The following is a 27563-nucleotide window of genomic DNA, read 5'->3' on the forward strand; positions in this document are numbered from 1 at the left end:
AGAAACAGAGACCATGGAAATGTGTGCATTCTGCAGCTTGAAGCCAAGAACATGGAAAATAAAACTACAGTAAATGTATAGGTATATATTAAGGAAATGGGAGGCTTGTCAAACTTTTAAAATAAAACTGCGTGAGTGGAAATGAAAAAGCAAAATCTATTCTGCATTTCACGACATTGGTACAAATCCCATGTAGAAAAAGTTAGAATGTAAAAGCCTGATTATTTTGCTGTTTATTTGAACTGAATGAAGAGCTGTGCTTAGCTTAGAGATGTTTCTACAGAATCGATGAGTTAGCCCATCAGACAGTTTCACCTTCCCCCATCAGAGGCAAAGCTAAAGGCTCTGCTCAGCTCTCTGTCTGAAAGACAATCGTTTTGAAGCCACAACAGTGACCAGAAAGGAATTTATGGTGGGTTGGTGCTAGCAACTGGGTAAAAAATGACAGCCCTTAATGGGTTGAAATCTGCAAAATTCTTGACAGTTAAATCAATTTCATGGTCCATCCCTGGACTGACAGGTGGCCTGCAATAAAGACTGTCACATGATTCTAGGAAGGGAAGCAATCCCACTTGCAGCAGGAAATAAGGAGACCCATGTCCCAGCTTTTGACTTGGCAAGAATGTTAATGGATTTATACCAGCCTAGGTCAATAAAGGAGATCAGGCTGAGGGTACATGTGAGATTTCTTAAAGAAAAGAAATATGATGTTAGTAGAAGTTCAAATCATGAATAATTAACCTTTTAACTGCCATGGTCTTTTTCATCACTTAGCAAGCCCCGCCCACCTGGTGTCTTACTCCTTGCCGCTCTTTTTCCTACTTAAGGAGCCCTCCAGCCTCTTTTCCTTTGCAGCTGGGGAGCAGGTGTAAGTGGATCTAGGTCACCAGGCCTAAGCCCCGCCCACCTGGTGCCATCCTGGTTGCCGCTCTTTTTCACCACTTAATAAGCCCCGCCCACCTGGTGCCTTCCTTCTTGCCTCTCTTTTCCCTACTTAAGGAGCCCTTCAGCCTCTTTTCCTTTGCAGCTGGAGAGCGGGTGTAAGTGGATCTAGGTCACCTGGCCTAAGCCCTGCCCTCCTGGTGCCTTCCTGGTTGCCGCTCTTTTACCTACTTAAGGAGCCCTTCAGCGTCTTTTTGTTTGCAGCTGGGGAGCAGGTGTAAGTGAATCTAGGTCACCTGGCCTACCACTCACCTTCTTAGCCCTGCCTCTTCCTTCCTGCTCTTCACTCTTAGATCAAGGGCATCTCTTGCCCGGGCGTCCAAAGCGAAGGGCAGTCAAAGAAAAGGGCAATTCCTGTTTGGACCTTTTCGGACCAGGAGGATCAAGGACCCAAACCCCTGCTAAGACAGCAGATAAGCATGCACCAACATGTGTTTACACCCTCTGTTCCCACAGGTCATCCCCACCCTCTCTGGTCCCCCCGTGTTGTTCCCTTGTGCCCCCCCATTCCCGCACACAGGAGTCTGTCCTGCTACATTCTGGTTTCACCATCACCGTCTTGGGGCCAATGCTGTATTTTACTTTTATGGACTTCATTGATTCACGGTGCGTCACCCTTTCTCAACTCTCATGCTGGACTTCCTTTGCATCTTGTACTGATGGTGGTCCTGAATCATGCTGTTCCCATCTTCATCTTGTATCCTGGCTTGCAACATTATTTGTTACTACTGACTTCTGCAGTTGTATTCGCTCACCCCTCTTGCTTCTCCACTCTTTTTGACTGCTTACTCTATGTTCTCTCCTCCTCTCTCCCTTTTCCTATCTCCTCCCCTCCCCCCTTACTTTCTTCTATGCACTTACTCTATCAGAATTGTCCCTGGACCTAGTATGCTCGCAACCCTGTCTGTCGTTCCCCCATGCACTTACTGTTGCCCTCTTCCCTCCAGCACTATCTGAAACGTTGTCAGGCCTAATACGATAGTGGCTTGTTTTGTTCCTCCCCTCCCTTTCTGCACCCCTCTCCCTCACCTTTTGTTTTTCTCCGCCTCTACCAGAAATGTCATCAGGCCTAGTACGGTAGTCGCCTGTCTGTTTCCATTTCCTTCCCACTCTCCCCCTCCCTTCCTTATCTATGTCTTAGCTCTTGCACTATATGAAATGTCGTCAGGCTGAGTACAATAGTTAATTTCACATCCTTACTGTTCATGGCCTGTAAGAATGTCATTGTATTTTCCCTTGTTCCCTCCCTTGCTTTGAAGTGCTTTGAAACATATTGTGCATAGGCACTATATAAATAAACTATCATATATCATATCAAACTATCATGGGTCACCCCCCCCCCAGTGCCAAGTCCTTTTTTGGTGATTTCGGTATTTTGCCATGCAATGCCTTCTAACGTTTTCTCCTTCATTAACCCGTTAAGTGCCAAGGACGAGATATCAAGTCCTTGGCAAAAGGGAGGTAATCCCAAGGATGAAATACCTCGTCCTTGGCACTTACGCGGTTAAAAGTGCCATAAGCTTATATATAGTGTCATAATTTGTTTATTTTATCAGGGAACATAAGGCACACAGAAATCATTCAGCTATCTTTAAAACGCCCATGGAAAGCTCCACCTGTTGATTTAACGCTTATAAAAATTCAACCTTGAGAACTAAAACTAAAACCTAAAATGTGTTTATGCTCCCCAGAAAATGTTGCAAAGCAGAGATTTGTGGAGATGATAGCTTAATGGACAAGATATCTGTATAGGAAATTTCATGCTGATAACTGTTATATTTTGTTAACACATGACGAGAATCTACCATTCGAACCTCCAACCTTGTGCTGACACAGGACTCATTTCAATAGTCCAGCATGCAGGGACATCATGTAGGGGTTGCCAGAGGTCGCAACTGCGACCTCTGAGGTCTCCGTTGCAACCTCTGTAATGCAAGCTCCTGGCTGTGGCCAGCACCATGTGGCTCTTTATTTCTGGAGTGGCTGGCTTTCTTGTTCAGACCCCTTAAAAAAAAGAAAAAAGTAAGAACAGGAGTGCCACAAGTCTAACACTTTCAGCACTAAATAAGAAAGAATAAGAATACCAAATAATGTGTCTTTCTGGCATTCTATACAATAATTACTAGACTCATTAAAGCTTTATTTCAGGCACACTTCAGGGGGTGAGTCACTGATTTAGTCTGTTCTTAAATGCTTCAACTCAGCCTTTCATCCTTCTGATGTCGATAAATGAGTAGCAACGCAGGTTGGATGATATTGGTTGTATATTTTTTCTAAAACATTTTTTATTTGTTTTTGGTTTATCATAAACCTTTACAAAACAATTTACATTTATTTTGAATTGATTTCCTTTTCAATAAAACCACATTAATAATAACAATAATATATACTTTGTCATAATTACACATTTCTTAAAAGCACTATATAATTTCATAACTTAGTTAGAGCTCTACTTTTCCCTAATTACATATTCTTGAACATGTACATCTAAATTTCATCACTTGACTAATACTGAACTTTTACCTAAGTATAACCCTCAACGTAAAGCCCCTCGTAAGCATATCATAAAAACCCATTAATAAAGATCACAGACAGTTTTCAAAAAAGTATTCACTCGTATGATCAAGATTGAATTATTTTCATGCAGCATTCTATGCCAAATTAACTCTCTTTCTACTGAGGTAGTTGAAGGCACGAATTGTGCAAAATAATTAATTCTCTGACTTAACAATGCAGGACAATTAAGCAGAATGTGTTGGAGCATTTCTTCCACTCCATCCAACTGACAAAATCTACACCATTTCCAATTGTCTGCTATTGTATTCCTAATTTGGATAATTTGATTGGTCAGCATTACATTCATCCTGAAATGCATAAATGAGTTCTGCATCCTCCTTGAAGGATACTTCGTCAAGTAGCGTTCCATTTCTGGGGAAAATTTCCAGAAAGAGTATGCCTGATTATACAGCCTTGAATTGGCCACTGCGCTTATTGTATTAGACCAGTCATTCCCCCGAATAATTTGTATAATCTTCTTGGGGTTGTATAACAATGTACAGGAAGCCCTCCCCAAGTCGCTTAATGTTTTTTCTATATAAAGCGCTTAATCGTAAATGCTATATAATAACACATCATCGTTTGGTCATGGACGTCTACTTGCATTCACAGTAATTTGGTAATATGGGCCTAAACACACTGATCTTAATGATACATATGGCGATCCATTCTTGTATGAAATGTACATCACATTATAGTGATATCGTAACCATATTTTTTGCAGTGTACAATGCTATTTAATGCCACTTCCTGTTTTGTCAACGGGTGGAAGGTTGTGTTCCATTGCTTCCCGCGATATCACTTCCTGTGATGTCATCAGGGGGTCAAGTGTCATGTGCTGTCACTTCCGCTACCCCTGGCATTTTGGTGAAATGACGTCCCTGCCGGCATGATGAGAAGAATTAAAAAATAAATGTATTGTTAGGTTTATTTTAGAAATTGAGGTTTTGTGCCACATTGTAGTTTTTAGGTGCAAAACAGACATGTGTGAAAAGGCTGTCCCAGATGGGTGGAGGCAGTTATTCATAGGGATGATGCCTTGTAACTTCAGGAACCAATCATTGCAATGGGAATTACAATAGAATTCCAATCCACAAGAGCCAATAAGCTGGCAAATCCGCATTTTAGTAATTCGGGGTGTGGTTATTCCTTCATAAGGTGTTGCATAGTGGGAATGGTGGAGAGTTATCTGATATCATCTGAGTTGGGACTGCTGACCCAATAGCTGGAGGAAGCCGGGAGACTAAAATCTGGCTGGGATCTATACAAGGAGAGGCAAATCAAAAGAGATTAATGCTGGAGACCATTCTTGACTGAAACTGGAGATGCCTCTAACCAAGCCCTGATTTTTCGCCTGAGTATCCAGGAGCCCAGAGGTGGTGTCTTTTCCCTGAGCACAAAAAAACCGAGGTTCTATGAAATTAAACTTGTCCAACCAAACCAAGCCTAGTGGGGATCTGTTTGATTTAATATCTTCCCATTATTCATGGGGTGGGCAGACTAAGTACCCTTAGTATTTTTACTATATAATAATTTAATGAATGTCCATATAGCCAACTAACACAGGGTGATTTTGTTGAAATTCAAACTCAACAACATTGCTTCCAGTGTGAGTACAGATGTAGCCTGTAAACTAATTGTGCACTCCTATTTCTCATTGCCAACCCCAAAATTCCCGAAAGGGACGGGGGCATACAAAACGAAATTCCCAACTGTTCACCATTTCTCAGACTCTGCTTTAAAGCAGAGGGGTGCTGAATGTGAACTGAATATCTTGGTTTTGTGCTGGGGCAGAAAAGTGTCTTGCAAAATTAAATGAAGTAAAGTCCCTGACTTGAAAAGCACACTTTCTACGGAGAGTGAGAAAGTGACTCCTGATAGAGGAGAGATTCTTCATTGCATTGTGGTGAAGGAGGTAGGATTATATATATATATTATATATATACTGCTAGCATTGCCTAGTGTGCAGGGAGATAAAACAAAATACAGAGACCTGCATGTGTGAAATTGTTTTTGCAAATAGAAGTGTTGCATATCATTTAAATTAAACTTCATATAAGGTAGAGTGTCAAGCTCGTCATCTTGTCATGTTTCAAGGTGCTACATGTTATTAAAAGTGAACCTCCATCAAAGTATTTTGACTCTACATGTTGTGGGGCTAAAGAGTTTGTGACCCATGTTATCCTAAACCAACTAGTGTTTTCAATTTGTGTAAAAAGAGAATTGGTAGGAAAAAAAGAATTTGGGCCACAAAGCCCAGTGGGGCGTGATTTGCGATTTTGTACAAATATTAATTTTTCTATTCATAAATAAATATATATTCTTTCTGTTTGTCGGTCTAGTTCTTGCTTTACCTATTGCTAAAGGTTGAGGTACCCAATGTGGGTCTATATGAATCACAGACGGCACTAGATTGAACATAAAAGGAATATTGGTGTGGTACTTTTTGATTGGGGAGGGAAAGAATTCTGTCTATTGATTTTTGCCACATAAATATCTCCTACAACAGTGAGCGCTGCTGGCATTTGATTTATTGAATCAGAGCAGCACCCTGCTCCCCAGCCGGTCTCTACTTTGATTAATTAAATCAAACAGGCCTGCACACTACCACGATGAGCAGCATTCACTGTGCAGGTAAGTGGGCCTCTTCTCTGATTCATCCCTAAATCAGAGGCCAGCTCACCAGCATGGTGAGCGCCGCTCACTGTGCTGTGAGCTGGCTTCTGATTTGTGGGGCGAGGAGGGGGGGCATTTGTTTCAACACACATTCACTCATGCACCCATAAACATCATTCACACATGCACCCATACAACATACACTCACACACTCACACACTCAAACATACCCTAATTCTTCACATTTGCAGCCACGCACACATTCACATTTATTTTTCTTAACTGAATGCACCCTGGTTCCGAATCTGCTTTTCCCGGTCCTGCAACGGCCAGCTCTGCGCAACATGAATGTGAAACAGGAATCAGGGAACGCTTCCTGGTTCCTGCACATGCACACAAGACCCGTAGAGTCCCCTGGAGGATGCCCCAACACCTCTGTATGTGCGGCCAGGCACAGGAGCACCCCCTTGCACATACATAGCTGCAGCATCCCAGTGTGCATCCACAATGGCCCATGTAAGGCTTGGGAAGAAAAACGCTGCAACCTTGCATGGCCCATTGGACATACGTGCAGGGGTACAAACTGTCGAAGGGAAACCAGGTTTCCCTCTGACAGTTCAAGAAGCCATCTTAGGAACGCTCCCTCGGCTGCTTGTTGCAGTTGACGGAGCGCTCAATGTTTTTACTGAGCTGGCTTGGCGGCGGCTCATCCAAAATGGATGGGCTGATGCCCCGTCACCCATTACAGAGGAGCTGGCCCCATCATCTTACAACTCTCTTCTGTGAATAGGGTCTCTTAAAATGTATTCCTCCATCCTCCAGACCCTCTGCTGTCTGAATGTTTTACTGAACCCAATGCCTAACGACACCGGAGCACAGACAGATAAAGAAATGATTCCCATATCCACACCTGGAGTCATTTTGAGTAGGCTCTGGGACGCTAATATCAGATCAGTTGTGGAGTCTGTGTGATGCACCTGTGGGTAAAAGGATTGATCCCTCATCACTTGGTTGTGTGAAATTTACCCAAGTATCAATCAGACCTACGTTACAGATTTCATTTTTTAGCTAAGCCGACATAACCACGGTTGAGTGTGATGATTGATCCGTGGACAGGTCAAATACGAGATTAAAAGAACATACCATTATTAGTTCCCGCTTTTCCCTCTTTCTCTTAAACCTTCAAACAGTCTCCCAGAGAAAGGAATCCTGCTCCAGATGGGAGCGTACACTCACATTAGTGACGGATCAAGTCCTCCCAGATGCCCAGCAACTCAAATAAACCGCCTCCTGTGTCTACTTTGACTTTGGCCACTGGTAATGGGAAATTCTTACAGAGTAAAATCGTCATACCAACTTCCTTAGCCCTAATCCATGCCTGTTCCCCTGCTTTTCACCAGTACCATATCCCTGTAATATTCATAGCATCAGCTATTCCTCATTTACTAAGTAGTGTTCACACCAGCGCCCTATTGTTATTAAATGCGCCTGCACCCGTGCCAGTAGAAGAGCGGGGAACATTTACTTTCAATAGGTGCCTGCTGTGTCTTCCCCCACCATGCCGGCTCAGGAGAGCCCTTGAAAGACTCCCAGAAGCTGGTGTGGCGGGGGGCAACTGACGCCCCGGGTGGTCGCCCAGGCGCTGTTGCCCTAAGGCCAGCCCTGTGCTTGAGTCGCAATGTAGAGGAGCAGCTGAATGCCTCTACAGGATGTCCCGCCCTTCTGCTACCTGTATGCTGGGAACCAGAAGTTGTGCCAAGTTTAATACCAGTAACTATGACTATTCTGCAGCGAGTCTTCGAGATGAAGAATCCATTAACAAAACCCTATCTGATGTATCCCCAGAGACTTGACAGTCTCCTGGATGAACTCCCCCAAAGAATAAGAAAATAGGAGAATAGGGAGCTGATGATGTCACAAGAAGTGAGCATGATGCACTGAGAAGAATGGTCAAAGAAGAAGATGCATGGACCTTATAGAATCTGATGACTAAATAAAGGTTCGAGTGAATATTTGCATGCAGATTGAAGATTGCATGTGTGAAGAAGCACTGCAGAAAATGCAGGCCGTTTTATAATTGTACAGATGCAGCAACGCAAGTAAACTAAGTAATCATATGGCTGGCTATACGTAGTGAAATAGACTGCAGGCGGTGCCGCCATTATATAGAATATGGACATTCAATGTCACAACTTTAGTAAAGCTTAAACGTATGGAGGAGAAAGAAGGATGGATAGCTATGTGTGTGTCACAGCAAGAAATTAGCTGGAGCTCGAAGCAAGACAAAGAAGGTTGTCTGGCCCGGTGTCAAAGGTTGAAGCAGCCAAAACTGGTTATCAGTTCTTGAAGAACAGAGAATGTGAGAAGTCGAGGCATCCCCTGTTAAGTTGCAAAGAGAGAACATCATGGGTGCCAAGTCTATTAATTCAAGACAATTAAATGCTAAAATATTTACCAATTCACTGTCTACTGTTATGTGAGCAAAGATGGAAATAGGAGTTGGGGCACATAGACCAGAACTGCGATAAGAAGTGCCCATGCTCCCTTTTATTCCCAGGAGCAAGAAGCAACTACAAGGCCAAGTTCAAAGACAATTTGAATGGCAGACGTCATGAGCGATTAGAGATATGGGGCTAATTGGGTGGGGAGAGTCCACCCACTGGCACCTGCGGTACCAGTTTACGTGCTGCTAGTGAGTCTAATGTTCTAGAAGGGTACAAGCGTGCCAACCAATTATAGAAGACCATATAACGAAGAACCATATAGTTTAAGAGCCAATGATGTACTGTGTATTTAATAACCATTGAAGTTGACTTGCACGAGGGGTGGGCATAAGTTGTCCACCTGACTGTAGAGACGCAATCACAATCCCACCCAGTATAGAAAATATACTTACATGTTCCCCTTAAGCCAACCGCAATCCCATGTAGGTTTTTCTTGTTTGCCATGTAGTATGACATCACAAATGACGTATTTTTGCTATATAAGAATGCATTTTTATGAAAATGTTGAACGAACTGTGCTACGTCTGTTGATGTCCGTCTTATTTGGTGTGAGAGTTATTCTGCATCCCATCCATCGTATGATGTGTTACCTCAATTAAAAGGACCATAAGGGTTCAACAATTTCTAAGAATATGCGTGCCTATGCTCTTTAGACTGGGTCTTCAGCAATACGCTTGCAATGCTTGCTCCCGCTGCCACCGGTTATGCCATAGCTATTGCACAGCCTTTGTACTCCATCCTCTGGCCACCTTTCTCCAGGTAGGACTTTCAATGGCTACAGTGCTTCAATGAAAGGAACCCAGCGAGGGAAGGGCCACGTGGGTTCACTCTCTTGCATGGCCACTTCGCTCCTGTGCCAGTCGCTGACCTAGCACATCCCCATCCATGGTCACCACCGCCAGAGCCCCTCCGCTTGCCAGGACCATGGGGTGAGTCAACTGCACACACCACACTGTCACCTGCCTGATGCATGGACTTAATTTTAGGGGGGCAAGGGTGTTTGTTCCCCACAACTGTTGCGGCACATCATTTTGTCCTACTCATTTGGCAGGGGCCCCTTTCATTTAGATGTCTTGTCCCGCCCAACATTTTCAGCAAAATGACTCCACTCTTCTGATACGCTCACCTCCCTCAAAGCACAGACGCGAGTGTCACCATTTGCCATGCAGCGGTCCGGGCTATGATCAGCGTGCCCTGTTATTGAGGGCAGAGCCAGCCACCCAAAAAAAAAAGGAAATCTCGGCGTTGCAGGGTGTAAAGAGACTCTGCTCAGTGCCCGGCTCTTTAATCTATAAAAACATTGGGAAGAGGTTGATGGGAGGTTTTTCAGGGCAGAGCGGCAGGCAAGCATTGTTATCACAGCGCCATCTTGGCTGCGCCCCATGATGGAACTTCTTTGAGATGTGAGGATGTAAGGATGTGCCAGGCGCATGAGGCATTTGCTGATATGTGATGGCAATATCGGAGCATTTGGGAATGCGCTTGCTGTATGACGGCAACAGCTAGGCCTATCAGACACGGGCAGTACCTTACCTTTATTGACTATGACAGGTGTATGAGGCATGTGATGGCAATATGGGAGCATTCCTTGCTGTATGACGGCAACAGCTAGGCCTACATACATTTACTATAACCGGCGTATGAGGCATTTGATGGCATAAGTTGCACTACCATGTGATTTGGGGTTGCTCTTGGCATACGATGGAAGCAGTTGGCCATTTGAGGCTCTATGTTATGTTATGCTGGAAAATGTTGCATTGTGCCAAATTACGACTGTAGTGGTCTCACAGTACAGAGGCTTGTGTGCAAGTTTTAACTCCCATCTGGTGTATCTGGACCATAGTCTGCAGAGGAAAGGAAAGGGGAATGAGAGAAGTAGTGTGGAGAACAGGGTACCGGTAAAAAAAACAGTATTTCCAAACGGAGGTGGGACAGGGTAACGTTACCGTACATATAGCGCTTATACCTTGCATGCAGGACTTACAATGGACAACATTGCAGTAAAGGAGCCACCTGGCTACTTTAGATCAATTTCCTATTTTGTTAATTTTGCACTCGTGTTTTTTAACCTGAGGGATATCACCTCCTATGATGTCATCGCGGTCAACGCGCATGTGACATCACTTTGATTTGATTCGTTCAGGCCATGAACACGTAGTGTCACTTCCTGTGATGTTGTGTAGCGTGTGATGTCACTTCCGCATTTGAAAGAATCGGCATCCCTGGAACCTAAGTAGTTTTTCTGGTTGCTAATCCTAAAAACCTGTTTCTTGTTATTCTGGCTGGGGCTGGTGCCCCAGGCGGCTGCATACATTGCCTGTTGGGATGGGCCAGCCCGCTCATTACCGACACTTCACAGGGTGCAGGGTGTGCCCTTTCTATATTGTGCCGATCGAACACCCTATATGCATTTGCCTTATACCGTGAGTACACTGTAGCGCAAAGCCACTCATGCCCATTCTATGAGGAGGGTGCATTGTGTCCTTGAGTTCTGTGTTGTGTTCAGCAAAATGGCTCCTTCATCTCATAGCATCGGCGATGCAGCAGCAGAATAGAACCTGGTCTAAGTTATGCATCGAGAAAATTGCATTGTGGGTGGTGAGAGCTGTTCAGAGTTAATCATTACCATAACAAACTAAGAGGGCCCATGCTGAGCAGCCCCAGATAAAGTGAGCACGTGTAGTAATAGATTAGAAGTGTGACTGCTTGGCCCCCCGGAAGGAGTTCCCGCAGTTAAAGTGGATGGCGCTAGGACTTGCACGTCCAACATCCTCCACAGTTAAGCGCTTCAAGAATGTATTCGTGAAATTTACGCGTCCAGAAGACAAACACTGCACAGGGGATTTTCTATGCATGAGCCCCGTTCCGACCACATCAATATTCACCCATAAGGAATGTTTTGTAGTGCTCATTTTGCGCTACAAATGCACTTACTTTGCTCTTATGCACGTGTTAGTGAACGGCGTTGGTAGTTTATTATTATTTATTTACTTGTATGAATCAATTAAAGATTCTTACAAAACGTGTATTATTCTTTCAGTACGCTCTGTAAATCTTCTAAAAGGACAAGGTACAAAAGGAGCGTATATGTTGTGTTAATTCCGCAATTAGTATTATATTTTATCATTTGGGCCACGAGAAAGTAGGTTCCTTCCTTCCTTCCTTCCTTCCTTCCTTCCTTCCTTCCTTCCTTCCTTCCTTCCTTCCTTCCTTCCTTCCTTCCTTCCTTCCTTCCTTCCTTCCTTCCTTCCTTCCTTCCTTCCTTCCTTCCTTCCTTCCTTCCTTCCTTCCTTCCTTCCTTCCTTCCTTCCTTCCTTCCTTCCTTCCTTCCTTCCTTCCTTCCTTCCTTCCTTCCTTCCTTCCTTCCTTCCTTCCTTCCTTCCTTCCTTCCTTCCTTCCTTCCTTCCTTCCTTCCTTCCTTCCTTCCTTCCTTCCTTCCTTCCTCATATGAGGAGGGACACACAGTTAATAGGTGTTGTTTGGTTACCCACCCATTGACTGCCCATGCTCATCCCTATGGCCATTGTCACCCACTTCCTGCCCCTGCCAGACCAAAATACATCCCCTTCCGGAGATCTCTTTGAGCTAACTTATCAGGCCATAACATCAAACTATGCACTCAATGTGCCCGACTGTGCTATTTCAAAGCAGTCTTCATAGAGTTCATGGCTTAATTGGAGCTGTAAAGGTGCTACTGCTGTAATATAAAGCTGGTCTGCTTTTAGACACTTGATTTATATGCAGTAGGCTTGTCCTTCATCAGTAAAGCCAATAGTTTCGGTTTGCGTCTAAGTATCAAGCATTTGCCAGGCACTGCAATTATAAACCCAGGTACTCACACCATTTTGCAACTACTATCCTTAATGGCCAGTTAGTTTCACTACGGCAGTGCCTGGCAAAGGCCTTTCCCAGGCCTACACAAAAGCCCAAACTATTGGCATTGCCAATGTTTGTTGTCTTTGAAGTCTCTTGGCAACGCACATCCGTTTTAGTACGCAATCCTTGTACAACCAAATACGTTACTGTCTGGCTGCAGAAATGTGTGTCAGTTGGGCCATACCCTGGAGGTAATCGTTGGAATTCTGTCCAGTGACCGGCAGGACTTTCGTGCTTCTGTCAACAGGCCCATCCATTTTTGTTTAGATGTTTGATAAAGCACTGACAAAGATCCTAGGGAACTGAGTTCTTTACAGAGAACATTCCAGAGGTGCGTGTATGAGTTTGTGTGTGCCCGGGGGCGCAGTTGAAGACTGATTACAGAAACAAGGATTTGACATGTGGGATTGGCAGATAACATGGATTTGAGAAAGTTCTTGTATCCACATTGTACAGTTGTTTTTTGCATAGACAAATTCAATAATTTTCCCAGATTCACACAATTCTTTTATTCAAGTACTGAAGAGGTGAATCCAAACCACAGCTCCAGCATCCAAAGGCAGCCATGTTACACTTGAGCATATCTCCCCATCACTGAGTCATATGCTAGATCAGGCCTCAACATTTTAACTCGCCACTAGCCATTGGCTAGTGATAATTGACTCTTGGCGATCAAGAAATGGTGTGCTCTGTGTATGCAGAGAGCTGAGGGGGCGAGTGACTTTTCATGCCTGGCTAATATTTTGCAACTTGACATTTTTACTCCTGTCTTAGATACAACAGAATGCAAGCATGCCTACTCCCGGCAAATAGAATGAAAGATGCAAGCATGCCTGTGCACAGAAGGTTGAATGATAGATGCAAGTATGCCTATGCCCGGCAGTTTGGATGAAATATGCAAGCATGCCAATGTTCGGAGGGTTGTGTGAAGGCTGCAAGCATGCCTATGCTCGGGTGGTTAAATGAAGGATGCAAGCATGCCTATGCCCGGCAGGTTAAATGAAAGATGCAAGCATGCCAATGCCTGGCATGTTGAATGACAGATGCAAGGGTATCAGGTAATATTATCCCCATATATATGGTCGCTGTATATAATATCGCGGGGAAAAGGTTGTGGCGATGGTGACCATATATATAGGGACAGGGGCAGCCAAAAAAAAAAGGGTTTGGGGATTGCGGGGGTGTCCCCCGCATGTTCCATGCAATAATGTCCCCACAAAAACGGCCATTTTTCGGCGATATTTTTGCATGGCGATATTTTTGAGGGGACATCATTACATGGAACCGATGCAAGCATCCTATGCCTGGCAGGTTGAATGAAGGATGCAAGCATGCCTATGCCCGGCAGGTTGAGTGAAGTATCCAAACATGCCAATGCCCGGCAGGTTGAATGAAAGATGCAAGCATGTCTATGTCCACTAGGTTGAATGAAGGATGCAAGCATTCCTAGGCTCGGCAGGTTGAATGAAGGATGCAAGCATGCCTATGCCTGGCAGATGCCTATGTCCAGCAGGTTGAATGAAGGATGCAAGCGTGCCTATGCCCGGCAGGTTGAATGAAGGATGCAAGCATGCCTATGCCCAGCAGGTCGAATGAAGGATGCAAGCATGCCGATGTCCGGCAGGTTGAATGAAAGATGCAAGCATGTCTATGTCCACTAGGATGAATGAAGGATACAAGCATTCCTAGGCTCGGCAGGTTGAATGAAGGATGCAAGCATGCCTATGCCTGGCAGATGCCTATGCCCAGCAGGTTGAATGAAGGATGCAAGCGTGCCTATGCCTGGCAAGTTGAATGAAGGATGCAAGCATTTCTATGTGCAGCATGTTGAATTAAGGATGCAAAAATGCCTATGCCCGGCAGGCTGAATGAAGGATGCAAGCGTGGCTATGCCCGGCAGGCTGAATGAAGGATGCAAGCATGCCTATGCCTGGCAGATGCCTATGCCCGGCAGGCTGAATGAAGGATGCAAGCGTGCCTATGCCTGGCAGATGCCTATGCCCGGCAGGCTGAATGAAGGATGCAAGCGTGCCTATGCCCGGCAGGCTGAATGAAGGATGCAAGCGTGCCTATGCCCGGCAGGCTGAAGGAAGATGACAAGCATGCCTTTGTCCACCAGGTTGACTAAGGGATGTTGACTGTTGGTTTTGCTCTTTCTCCACGCAGGATTGACCGATGATACAGACATTAAGGCAATGTTAAGGGGCACTACACTGTGGAAGATCAAGTCACGCAATTGGCGGAAGCAGCGGTTCTACCGGCTGGAAGAGGATGGGATGACCATCTGGTACGAGAGTGAATCAAAGCGGGCCCGCTCCAAGCAGATCTGTGAGTAACAGTATAGGAAGAAGTAATAATCTCACTGGGTAACAATGAGATCATGCCACACAGGCTACACAGCTGACTCCAATAATCTAATGCTCTTCTTCTTCATTGGTGGAATGAGGTCCCATGTAGTGTCATGTCACAATCTCATCTCTGATAGGAAGAACGCTGTGCAGCATTCACAACTCACAGAGCAGGGGTCTGTAACCTTTGACTCTCCAGATTTGTTGAATTCCTCAAAATTCCTCCAAGGACCTGGAAAATGGGCCCTCCGAGTCCGACTATAAAGCAGCTGGAAATGGACGGCCTGACCGAGATAACACAACATACCCCATCGACCTGTTTACCTCTCTCTGAGATCCACTACCATGAACCACCAGGACACTGAGATTCCGAAAGCATCCCACGTAAGGGGCCACCCACGGATAACCTCAGACACTCAGTCCTACCAATATGCTCACTCTACACTTTACATCATCAAACAATAGAACGCAGCTACACCCCTCGATCAATTCGGCCTAGCTGCACACATACCTACATCGTTCATTGTACACCTCAACAGCCTGGTTAAACGCAGCTATACCCCACAAACCTAGCGACACATATAATCTCCTACACATGCCCCACAGCAGTCAGAATGCAGGCTTGGAGACCACGCTCCTTGCTGCGCACCTAACAGTGATCTCTCCCATCCACCGCACCACACTTAGCATTAGAATGCAGCCAACCCACGCAAACCACTCTGGCTGCTCACATACCAAGTGCACCCAAGCACTATATGCTAGACTACTCTCTCAACTGATACGGACCACGGTCCCCGAGGGTATACAACCCACAGCGCTTTCAGATCATACCAATGGAACATAAGGTGCTATACAAATGCACTATAACATAACATTACAACTCCCATCATCCCCATCCAGCATAGTGAATGGTGGGGTATTGTGGAAATTGCACTCTAGGAGGGATGCAGGCTGTAGATGCCCGTCATAGTGGATAAGGTGGGCCAAGATTAAGTACATAGAAAACACACATGATGACGGAGGGGGCGTAGGAAGCCTGGGCTTGATCCCTTTGACGCCTTGAAGACGAGATAAAGGGCCGAATCATGGAATCTTTTACACGGTTCAAAGCGACTTTGCCCTGCTGAAAAGTGACTTTGCACTGCCAACACAAACCCTGCTTCATGGAACTGTGCAAAGTGAAATACACTCGCCCAGTTCCATGAATCGGGGTTTATGTCACAGTGCGAAGTCACTTTGAACTGGCCCTGGTAGGCTAGCCTATCACAGCTTTCTGCTGATTGTGCCAGGATCCCAAACCTCGGCTTTGTGAAATCCTGGATTGAACCACACAATTAAAGGTAAGGAAGGGCAGGGACGTAACAATCCCTTATAAAAAAAAGCCACACTTCTTCATGTATGGCGGCCACCATTACAGATATGGTAACGTTAAAAACAAGTGGTAATTTAAATAACTGCTATTTTAAAAATGCCACATTGTTGCTGGTTGGGTTTGATGAGATGTTTACCACATGTGGTACATAGAAAGTTCTGCACGGAGCATATATACAAGTTATTTACCCTATCCAGTACTTCCTTTGTATGTTATGCACTAAAATATTCCTTAACATTCTAAGCCATAACTAGGCGGTATTTTAAAAATAGGAGGAATGTTAAATACCACTTCTTTTTTGACACCACAACACATGTAATGAGGCCCTTAATCTATGCTTGGTCTTAACACTGGCAAATTCTCTGTGGGAAGAAGTTCTACACAGCTGCAGATCAATTGGCTAAGCATCACCTTTGCAAATAGCAAGAAGTGCTTAATTGGCCTTCGAAGCAACACTGGAGGAAGCAGCCTAGAAGCACAACTTGGCGCTTGGCAAAGAGGCTTTATGCATCAAAGGTCGTCGAATTGGGCGAAATGTGTGTCTTGCTAACAAACTTGCATGGGAAGAATGAACATTTAGACAGCACCCTCCAAAAACAGATTTTCGGACTGAATTTCAGATGCCTGTAGGACACTCATTTCATTACCCTCAGAGGGACGATACGATATGATATGGTATTTATAACGCGCCTATACACAAGTGTTTCAAGGCACGACAAGGCAAGGGAGGGGAACAAAGGGAGGACAGACAGCGATCCTAGTAGGCCAGGTGTCATTCAGATCGCGCAAGTGCGTGGGAAGGGGGCAGGGACAGTGCAGCACATGTGACATGACGTTGTGTTGGGGCTTGAGGGTAACCCCACTGTTATTGGGGCCTGCGGGTAACCCCGCTATTATTGGGGCCTGCGGGTAACCCTGCTGTTACTTTATGATACTAGGTTGTGACTAGGAGTGTATGCTCCTTCTCTTTATCCTGCTGCATTCATTCCCTTGTGTGTTTTTCTTTCTTTTGCCTTCACGATCACATGGGTTTTTCTTGCATTTCTAATGATAGTTTTTATAGTGTTTGTGTGAAGAGGCCTCTAGGGGACTGCTTATGCCATTATTTACACCAAATGCCCCAGTGTTCACGCGCTGCTCGTTAATATTCCTATACCAAGCCTGATTTCAGCAATTAGAGTTATGTATCAATTTGGAATGATCAGGTAGTTGAACTAAAGGCACATTGCTCAGTATTAATTCCCATTGTGCCTTTAAATCTAGCATTAAGTCACCATGTGTTTCACAAAACCTGTCTGCTTCAGGGTTCATAACTGTCAAATATTTCCAGCATATTATTAACGCCAGGGTTCCCCGGAGGTCATCTTTTGGTATGAGTACCCATATTGCGTTACTATCCCTTGCGTATCAGTGCTCTTCGGTGATGATGAGCATAGCTGCAGCTCAGGCTTGTGCTTTTGTTGTGGAGTAAAGTCCCTTGGTGATCGGAAGGTCACCACAGGGGTCAAGTCGAGGGTACACCCGGGAGGACGAAGTCCCCTCCACTTTTTTCAGAAATCCACCCACTTTTTTCAGAGGGCATCTTGGTATGCTAATTTCTGGTGACACCACATTCAATTGGTATGTTAATGAGTCCCCCCACTTTGCCTTTTAGGACTTGACCACAAGTGGAGAATGAATCTTTCTGAGTCTAAGGAACAGTGGTGACGGTTCTATTGCAAAGAATGTCAACGCTGCTTTTATTCGGAGCGAGATTTGACTGAAATGAATAAACAATGATTTGGATGATGATAATAGGGGCCCCGGCTCAGTAGGCCATTTTTCTCCAAACTGCTGCACGCAAACAGGGGTCTCCTTTACGCGGTGATCTGTCCCCCATGACACTAGAGTCCTTAAAGAGTCTTTTCACTGGACATATGTCATGTGAGCCTGTGTCAGGCGGATCTATGTGAAAATACAGAATCCTTTACCGCAAATCCTGAAAATCCAGACCTTTTTCGGTTTGGGGGAGACCCCCACGTCCCCCATTCCCAATTAATACCCCAACCCAATTTACCATTTATATTTGTGCAAAAAAAGTGCATGAATTCAACAAAAAACCCTCCGTTTTTGGGTTCGCAGTAAAGGGGTTTGATATGTTCGTGCTGTCCCTGTCAGACCAGTGAAGGCTGCAGGTGGGTCCCCAGATCAGGTAGGTCGCATGCTTGCGGTACCTCGAATAGGCTGCTTTGCTTCTCCTTTAGAATAAGTGATTTCCTTTGCCACGAATGCCCTTGTTAACATGAGTATGTGAGTGGCTTAAAGAGTGTTTAGGCCTACTCATCCTGAGACGTGACTTCAGGAATCCTACAACTTAACAAGAACGTATCACAAATCCCCGTGCTAGGTTTCACCTGGAAAGTCGATCTTAACGAACCCTGGAAAAGGTGACTCGCAACAGGATTCTGGCAGTACCTTCCAGAACCATCCACTCAATTGACAGACTTGATATTTTATGGGCTTGTGCCAGTTTATATTCATTTTAAATCTGACAACCTCTTTAGATGGTCTCCTCAAAGACTGCCCCATGTCCACCGCCCATCTACTCGTAGCGTGCTGCGCGAATAGGCAGCAGCTAACCCTGCATATTAATCTTTGTGTGCCTTGAAGCAAACAGATGCAATTCGGAACAGAAATCTAGACCAGGCATCTGCAACCTTCAGCTCTCCAGATGTTTTGAACTACAACTCCCAGCAGCTCTAGCCTGAATAGTCTATGGTGAGGGATCACGGAAGCCACAGTCCTAAACATGGGTGAGCTGCAGGTGCCAGACCCCGGATCTAGACCCTCCTCCTCAAAGAGCATCTTCTTCACACAGTAAGATTCATCCCCCAGCCCTCAACCCACCCAGCCCAGTATCCCTCCTGCGGTCCGCCCTCTACAGTCCACCACCTCTCCCTGTTCCACCCACGTCCACTTTCAACACGGTTATATGTACCTCACTAACTGTAAATGGTAACTAGGGGAGGAAGGATAGCTCTGGGGCAACGCAGACAAGGACAACAAGGAAGCAAGACAACGTGGCACAACACAGGTTCGAATCCCGATCCCCCGCTAAGAAACCACTCGCTGGTATTAAGCGCGTTATAAATGAACAATAAAATACATTCTCTGCTACTCTGTCGGGTAGGTCTTTAATAAATGCTATATTATAAGGAGTGTTTCCTCTAATAAACTCTGCTGATAGACCGTGCTCTGTTGCACCACAAAGCTAGGCTTTTGCTCAATAAATACCAAAACTAAAATGAAAATACAGAAATTAATGTAGAAACGTTTAACGTTCAGAAAAGGTGTGATTAATATCTGAAATTATATTTGACAAGCACCTTTTCGATTTTTATAAGCTTTAGGTTGGACCCACTAGATTTGAATGCTATTTTCATTTGAAGTTTATTTTCATTTCAAGCTCTTGCTAAGTGTGGAGCAGGCCAGTTCCTGTATTGGACTGCTGTACTGGGGATATGGGTCCGACCTTCGTTATTAGTCAGGCAGCAAGTTGAGTAATGGCCTGGGAAATCTGTGTCCACTCTACAACAGTTTACCAGGCTGATTACAACCAACAAATGGAATTACCGTTACCGGCACTCGGTCAGGCGGTATTACAGCTGGATTACGAGGGCTGGTATGCGGCATTGGTCCCCATTACATGGAGTCCCATAGGAATCCACGTGGGACTTTGCCGGTATTAGCGCCTGTAATGCCGGCGATTTTTGCTAGTACAGTGAAGGAATTACCTCCAGCAATTAGCTGGCAGTAATTCCTCCACCCCACTGGCAATCTTGCAGTTGGCTGGTGCAGTAAAATGCTGGTATGCATTACTACCGGCACGTTAATTCCGCACCGGCCAACTTGTAATGAGGCCCATTTGTCGAGCACCCGCATGTCACCTGGCAATCAGAGGGTGTTGAAATTGCCTGACGTGCATGGCTGTTTTTTGGATGTACAGGGGGCGATGTCCTTGGTCCTCCTCCTCCGAAAACAGAAGAGAGCAGGGAAACTCTATACTCTGGACCAGAGTATTATTGTACCACAGAGATCCGGAAAGATTGTCCAGAGAACAAAACTGTGTTGCTTAAAAATTGTATCAATTTTATTTAGTCATGATACAGGCATTTGACAATTGATCAATTAATGACACAGTGCTTTAAAGAACATGTTATTTCATATCACAACAATGGAGGTACATATAAAACATGGCTAAAAATTAGTCCATCACACAACCCATTCATAGTGCAGCATTCAACCCATACAACATTCAACGTGACAATCATCCAAACAACACTAGCTAAAAAATGACAAAGTTCATTCATACTAGGGAGCGAGCAAAATCCTCACCTCCCATTTGATGATTTTAATACATTTTTTTGATTTTGTGAAAGTAGAAAAACACACAATAGAAAAAGTTATTAAAACAATCTATCTCAAGGGCAGATCTAGAAATGAACATGTAGTGTAGATCACATCCCTTGGAGGCAAGACTCAACCGGTTTCGACGTGGTATGTCTATTGTACAACGTCTTCATCAGGAGGTATGGAACAGAAGACACACATAGTGAGCCAGGCACTGGCATGATAAATGAACGAGGTGTATATGCTGGAGAAAACGCCCTGCAGTACGCTAGGGTTGTCCATAGGCTGTCAGAACAGCAAGGCTGTGCTTAATGATGCCCATAATAGTGGACTCCGGTGGAAGGACCTGCTGGGCCCAGGGTACAGGCAAAGGACATTAGTCAGCTTAGCAGGCCTGGGTTAACAGAAGCGGGACGCGCTGGTGTAGGAAATCAGGAAGCTGTAAACATTAGCAGCCAGCATGCTACCGAAGGACGGCTCCGTTACGCCCTGCAGGCAGCGCCGCGCGCGAGTAGCACAGATTGGAAACTCAGCGCGATGTCAATCAGGCACATACTCCCTAAAAGGGACAGGTTTCCTTGTTTCAAGCTCTATCACGCTGAGTCACAGTCACGTGGCTCCTCGTGAGCGAAATAAATGCTTCTGTATGCAGATTGGAAGGATGCAGATAAACACGATTAATGCTAGAATCATGCTTAACCCCCAGCAACGACTGCGCGAGCAAAGGCTTTTCTGCGCAGTTTCCAAAGGAGGCTTGAGACTGTCAAAGGCCTAAGGAGATTTTGTATGAAATCCCCAATATGTGTTCGGCTACTTCTCTGAAGCTATTCCCTCACTGTACCGCCCCCATGTTAAACTACTTTGGTCATTTCATTTTATCATGTTAAGCTGTGCACATGAAATTTGGTTATTTGTTTTGTTATATTAAATAGCGCCAACATGATGCTTTTTATCTGCCTTCGAGCGCTTTGAGAATCTGCCACGTGCTACAATGCCAGGAAAAGCCAAGAGTCCGAAAATAGCAGTACATTGAACGAGTATCAGTGCACCACAGAACCTGATCAGGGGTCCTGAAACCTGGGCCCCTGAGAAGGCCAAAGCTCCCAAACACCTTCAAATCCCTTGCGTTCATGGCGACATAGGTGGGTGGCCCTGAGGAGCCGCTCAAATGAGGGTGGGCTTCACTTGACCTGTGCCTGCTCCACTGGCAGTACCCCCCGTACCCTTCCGGACTCCTGTTGGGGTTCCACTGGGAGGGGGAGGGGGAGGGGGAGAAGGAGAGGGAGAGAGAGAGAGAAAGAGAGAGTGAAAGAGAGAGTGAAAGGAGGGAGCCTGGGGTCAGAGAGAGAATCAGAGAGAGGAGGAGAAAGGGAGGAAGAGAGAGTGAAAAAGAGGGATGCAAAGGGAGAAGTAGAATAAGGAGAGAGGGGGTAGGGGGAAAGAGAGAGAAAAGGAGGGAGAGAAAGAGAAGGGAACGAGGGTCAGAAAGACAATCAGAGAGAGAAGGAAGAGAGGGTGAAAAAGAGAGAGGCAGCGGGAGAGGTAGAATAAGGAGAGAGAGTGAAGAAGAGAGAGGGGGTGTGAGAGAGAGATAATTAATTTTTTACACGCCATAGATTACATTGCCGTACAGTCCAAAAGACTAAGTAACGAACAGAAGAAGTCGGGGTACAAAAAGGCTCCAAACTGCGAGGATCCTTGGAAGAATAGTTGTAGGATAGACAGACAAGTGTTTATCCCTACTCCCCCACTTCCCTCCCGTCGACTCCTCCCTACTAATACACGGATTGTTTTGAATTCATCACATTACAACAAAACAAGCAAATACATCTTGTAAAAACCGATAATAATGGACGCCAATTCGAAGGAGTAAAATGAACCATGGAGCTAAATAATGTCTATGAAAACTCCCCCAGCTGCAGGGGTGTCCATCAAACCACCCTGGGGAGCGATGGACAAGAGAAGTGGGTCTGTGGGATGAATGAGGAGTTGGAGTGCCAGTTCAAGGAGTTGGGGAAAGATTAGCGCAAAAAGCAAAGGCAGAGGGTAAAGAAGGGAAAGGGTTAAGTGTGATGGAGGCAAAGCAAGGGAGGAAGAAGAGACATGCAGAAAGTTAAGCCAACAGCATTCCAAGCTAAGATAATGTGGAATGGAGACTTTACTGACCTCACTTTCGGTCCTTTTCTCAAACTCAGAAAGTGGGGTGTGGTGTCCTGATTTCCCGACTGCAGCTTCAGGGTCCTAGCTCCAACCAGCAAAATGACAAAAGGGTTTACCAAGAAAAGAAAAGTACGCGAATAAGGCCCGATTTCTCACAGGTTTACAAGGGAACGTGCTTCAGAAAATGCCTGACATTGATCAAAATAATTGACACATTACTGTAGCAAACACACATGTTTAGCTCATGCAAATGACACTTATTTTAATTTATCAGACAGTATCTCGTAGGAGCTACGTGGTGAATGTGCACTGAGCCAATGAGGGCCAGTGTTTTGTCCGGCCCGGAAGACCAACAAAGACTTTTCCTAATGGAGGGCGGCTGCGGGCCGCACTCCATTAGGAAAATTCTTTGTTGCTGGCAGGGCAGACAAAACAGCATGGCGGGCCGCAACTGGCCCGCGGGCCGTAAGTTGTGCACCCGTGGTATAGAGACATGTGGATATTTCCAAACTCTAAATGCGGCTCAGAGTTTTGCCCATCTGGGGCAAGTTTTTCACATGTCAGGTAACGACTAACATTACCCTACGTCTGTTCTTTCATGGGAAAAGGCAAGTCTCCCCTATTGGCTATTCTTCGTTCTAGGCATAATTTCACGTGCATGTCATTTTTATTTATCCAATTAAAGGTATTATACCGCCACAGAGTCTTTGGAACCCCCCCACATATAGTGCAGTTTGCGTGTTTCAGGAGCACAGACTTTGGGGGTTGGCAATACGCGGCTCGAAAAATCATTCTCCTCACTTTTTTCATCTGAAATGTTCTCTGACAAGAATGAGTGCAGTGCGGCCAGCTGCCCCGCACAGCTGTCCATGCGGATTAGTCATTCTGTGACCTACTTATGGAATACGCCTGCCGTGCAGTGATGCTGATGGGGCGGAGGGGGTTCCCCACTGGTTGGTGTATCCCTGCCTGAGCTACTATCTCTCGTCATATCCAAAGAACAGCTAAGCATTACTCCAGAGATCAATGGTTTATCATTTGAAATGGCGGCTGCCCTCAGATAAATACCATGGAGGCCCAGGCGTCAATATAATGTTTGATTTCTAAGTGGAGGGACATATATTTACAAAGTATGCGCAATATCAAACTTAACATTCAAATAAATTAGGCAACTTGGTACAGCATGTATAGATGTTGATCTCTGTGGCACCACGTGGAGGTGTGCCCATCACCACAGTCCATTCATTGCTCCACAACCAACTCAAAATCACATTACAGAAATCCGAGAAATATGTGGAAATCTTACCATCTGAGACAGAGGACCGGAGAAAAATGCAGCCCAGGGGCAGCAGAGAGTGTGCCCTGTTGGGTTTGCCTACAATGGTGCCGACCCTCACCTAGTGGTGGGGGGAGCTGGGCTTTCAGTTTGGTTTTATTATGATCTAAGCAAGTACCAACACATTGGGCCTCATTACGAGTTTGGCGGTAGCCGTGCCCTTATTAAGGGCACGGCTACCGCCAAACTCGCTACCGGCCCCGGCACCCGCGAATGGGCCATTACCGGCCCATTATGAGATGAATGGGCCGGTAATTGGCCATTCGCAGGTGCCGGTATGGCCGGCCTCTCAATCCCCATTCTGCCCGTTAGGGCAGAATGGGGGTCAGGAGCATGGTTGCACCGGCACCGTTAATAACGGTGCCGGTGCAATCACAAGTTCTGCTCGCGGGTGCGTTATGCACGCGTGGTCAGACCACGCGTATAGTCCGGCACCGGCAAGCAGAACTCGTAATGTGGCGGAGAGGTAACAACAGCGCCGATAGCACTACTGGTGCCATTGTTGCCTTTCCGCCACATTCGTAATGAGGCCCATTATGTGTAGTGGGACATTCTGCACCGCTAAAACACTCTGACTCACCTCTGGCCTCCCTAAACCTGAGTGGAAATCCATCTATCTTGGAGGAACCATTGACCACAAACCCAAGACCCATCCTCTCTGCATTCATTGCCTCTGACCCATTGGAGGGGGTGCCTATGTGCTATTGGTGGCCCTGTAGAGTCTTGAGAGATCACTGTCTGCACCTGAATTGTCTGCAACGGTCTGCTGCTAGGCCACTTGATGAGTGTGTTGTGCCTTAGTTCTCTGCTTCCCTCTCTCCATCTCTCTGATCTCTGCTTTCCATTGTGCTCTCCATTTCTCATATCTTTTGCAACTGCTACTCTATCTCTTATCCTGCATCTCTCTCGAAGCCTGGAAGGAAAAAGTTAAAAAAATATCTCCTAGTCTCCAGCAGAGTCCTGTCCATTATCGACACCTACGTCCATGCTTCCTCCAGGCAGACTGTCACCAACATCATTTTGGTCCTTCCTTACCCTGACCTATGGACTTCCCATATGGTCTCTGTCCCCTCTCCTTTCTCTCCGTCATGGGAAGTTCTCTTTGCTGGCTTCTCATCCTCTAGGTGCATCATTTATGTCTATCTGAATGGCACTGTCATGGCACAGGGCTCTCAGCCCAACCTTCTCCTTCTTGATAGGCGTCTTTCATCTCTCATCAACTTTCTCCCTTCCCCCTCCACTCCTCCTTCTTCCTATCCTCTTGCACCTTCTCCACCACCGACTAGTGTACCACACCCCTGTACTCCTCCTCGGAAGACATTCAAAGGTGGCAACCAGCTGCATTTAGCTACCCTCAACTCTGCTCTGCTGTTAAACACTCTTCCTATTTCTGTCGACTTCTTCAAATGCCTCCTCTGCAGGCTTGGTGTCTCTCCTTCCCTCTTGAAGACTCTTGCCACCATCTACAGGACGCTTGGTCCGGCCTCCCTCTTCCTCTCGCAGTGATATGACCTCACCTCTTCTCTTCTTGCGTCCACCTCCACCTTTCTCCTCCTCAGTGACTTCAATATTCACCTTGATTCCCCCGGCCACTGGACTCTTCTGCAGTCTCTGTGATGCTCTTTCACTTCCCATTCATCCCTCGGGTCTGACACACTCTGCTAGATATACCTTGGGTGCGCTCATCACTTCAGACACCCCTATTTCCAACCCTCCTACTACTCCTCTCCCCTGGTCTGATCATTCTCTTCTGTCTTCTCATCTGGATCTCTTAGGTCCCCACGGCTAAGCCTCTGCCTGCACTGCCTGTTTCCTTCTCCATCATTCAACCATTGTAGCGAGTGTCAGTTGCTGCCTTTGCTGCAACTTTCCTTCCCCCTTCCACTCCTTCCACTGACCCCCATTCTGACTCTGCCCTTGCTAATCTTCACCTCTCTATCACCTGCACCCTTGGCATCCTTGCCCTGTGATGAGGATCCGAAATGAAGCCTGCCTCCAATCGCAACACTTGGTATGACTCTGAAGTAGCCTACCTGAAACTACCTGTCTGATTTCTGTAATTACTACTTTTGCACCGGCTCCTTCCGCTACCCATCAAGCACGTCTATGTGCATCCTCTCCTCGAAAAAAAGCCCTCCGCTGACCCCTCTTGCCCTGCTAACTGTCATGGGTACTAGCATGGCAACATAAACACATGGGGTAAAGCCTGAGACACAAGTAGGGGCTAGATGGGTGAAAGCCTGGCAAGCAAAACATGCACTGAGAAACTGTTAATATGAACACCTTATAAGCCTTGTTTTTCCAGCCACTTCCTGTGCTCCCAACATGGATGCCTGGGGACATCCAGGAACTGTGAGAAACTGTAAGGCACGCTCTAGTGTTTGGGTGTGGCTGCCTATATAAGTCACACCCAAGAATTGGTCCATGCTTCGTGTGCCTTCTGTTGCCTTGTGCACACATTCACCGCCGCCTGGATTCCTGCCTGTTTCAGCCGCTCTGCAGCTTGGAGCGAACCTACCTGTTTCCTCTTTCCCAACGCTCGGATATCCTGGGATCACCATCAGCTGTTTTCTTCGCGATCAGGTGAATCTCCGCTCTTCCGCGCTTCCGGACCCGATCTTCAGTTCTCATGCTCTCCGGACCCGGTCTTCAGTTCTCTAGCGCTCCCGACCCACTCTGCAGTTCTTCTGTGATCCGGACAAGTCCTACAGAAAAAGAAGAAAACTAGTCAGAACAAGTTAGCGCGCGCATGCAAAATAAACCTCAGTCTCCCGTGCGACCACAGAACTTACCTTTTGAGGCGAGGCTAGTGGAACTCTTCTCTCTACGCCCGCAACCGACTGGCAGCCCGCTTTGAAACCTGTAAAAGACAATAAACATTATTACAGCGCTCAGCTTTTTCCCAATCAACCGCCCACCTTAAAAAGCCACACGCGATCCAGTGAAGCAACTGGTTGAACTTGCCACTCAAAGTTGGACTTACCAGTGGGCTCTTCATTCATTGAACTCACAGACATATCCAGTGCAGTAACTGGGCAAACTCCGGAAAGGGCGCCTTGCACGCACCTCTGCCTGAACTTAGTGAGCAATTAGCTCTGAATCCCAGACTTCAGCGCCCCTGCAGATGCAGGATGGAGAGTTCACCATTCTAATTCCAAATGTGAGCCACACCCCAGTAAGGGAAGACACACAGGGAAGGCGGAGGGAGGTTTAGAAAGCCTATCACAAAACCCTTCTAAACACCTATTCTCTTGGCAGGTCTGCTTCCCAGTCCCGGGGTTACGAGAGGAAGGATCCCGAGGACTCCATTGCTCCCGCAGAGACCCAGGTGAGCGTTACACTAACTACCACCCTACCTGGACTACCCCTTCCTGGGCAAACTCCTGGAGAATCTTGCCCTCTCCCAACTGATCCAACACACTGAATCGGTCCGTTGTCTCCACAAACACCAGTCCGGATTCAAA

At 46.0% G+C, this 27563-nt stretch overlaps 1 protein-coding gene across 1 annotated transcript in view; it reads left to right on the plus strand.

Moving 5' to 3' along the window:
- PLCD3 (phospholipase C delta 3) overlaps positions 1-27563 on the plus strand; it is a 467775-nt gene that overhangs the window by 251466 nt on the left and 188746 nt on the right. The window contains exon 2 of the mRNA XM_069634237.1: positions 14661-14822. Coding sequence (XP_069490338.1) covers positions 14661-14822 — 162 coding nt within the window. The remainder of the gene's footprint in view (positions 1-14660; positions 14823-27563) is intronic.

This window comes from Ambystoma mexicanum, chromosome 13 (assembly GCF_040938575.1).
Source record: "Ambystoma mexicanum isolate Mex_15411 chromosome 13, UKY_AmexF1_1, whole genome shotgun sequence".
Classification (NCBI taxonomy): domain Eukaryota; kingdom Metazoa; phylum Chordata; class Amphibia; order Caudata; family Ambystomatidae; genus Ambystoma; species Ambystoma mexicanum.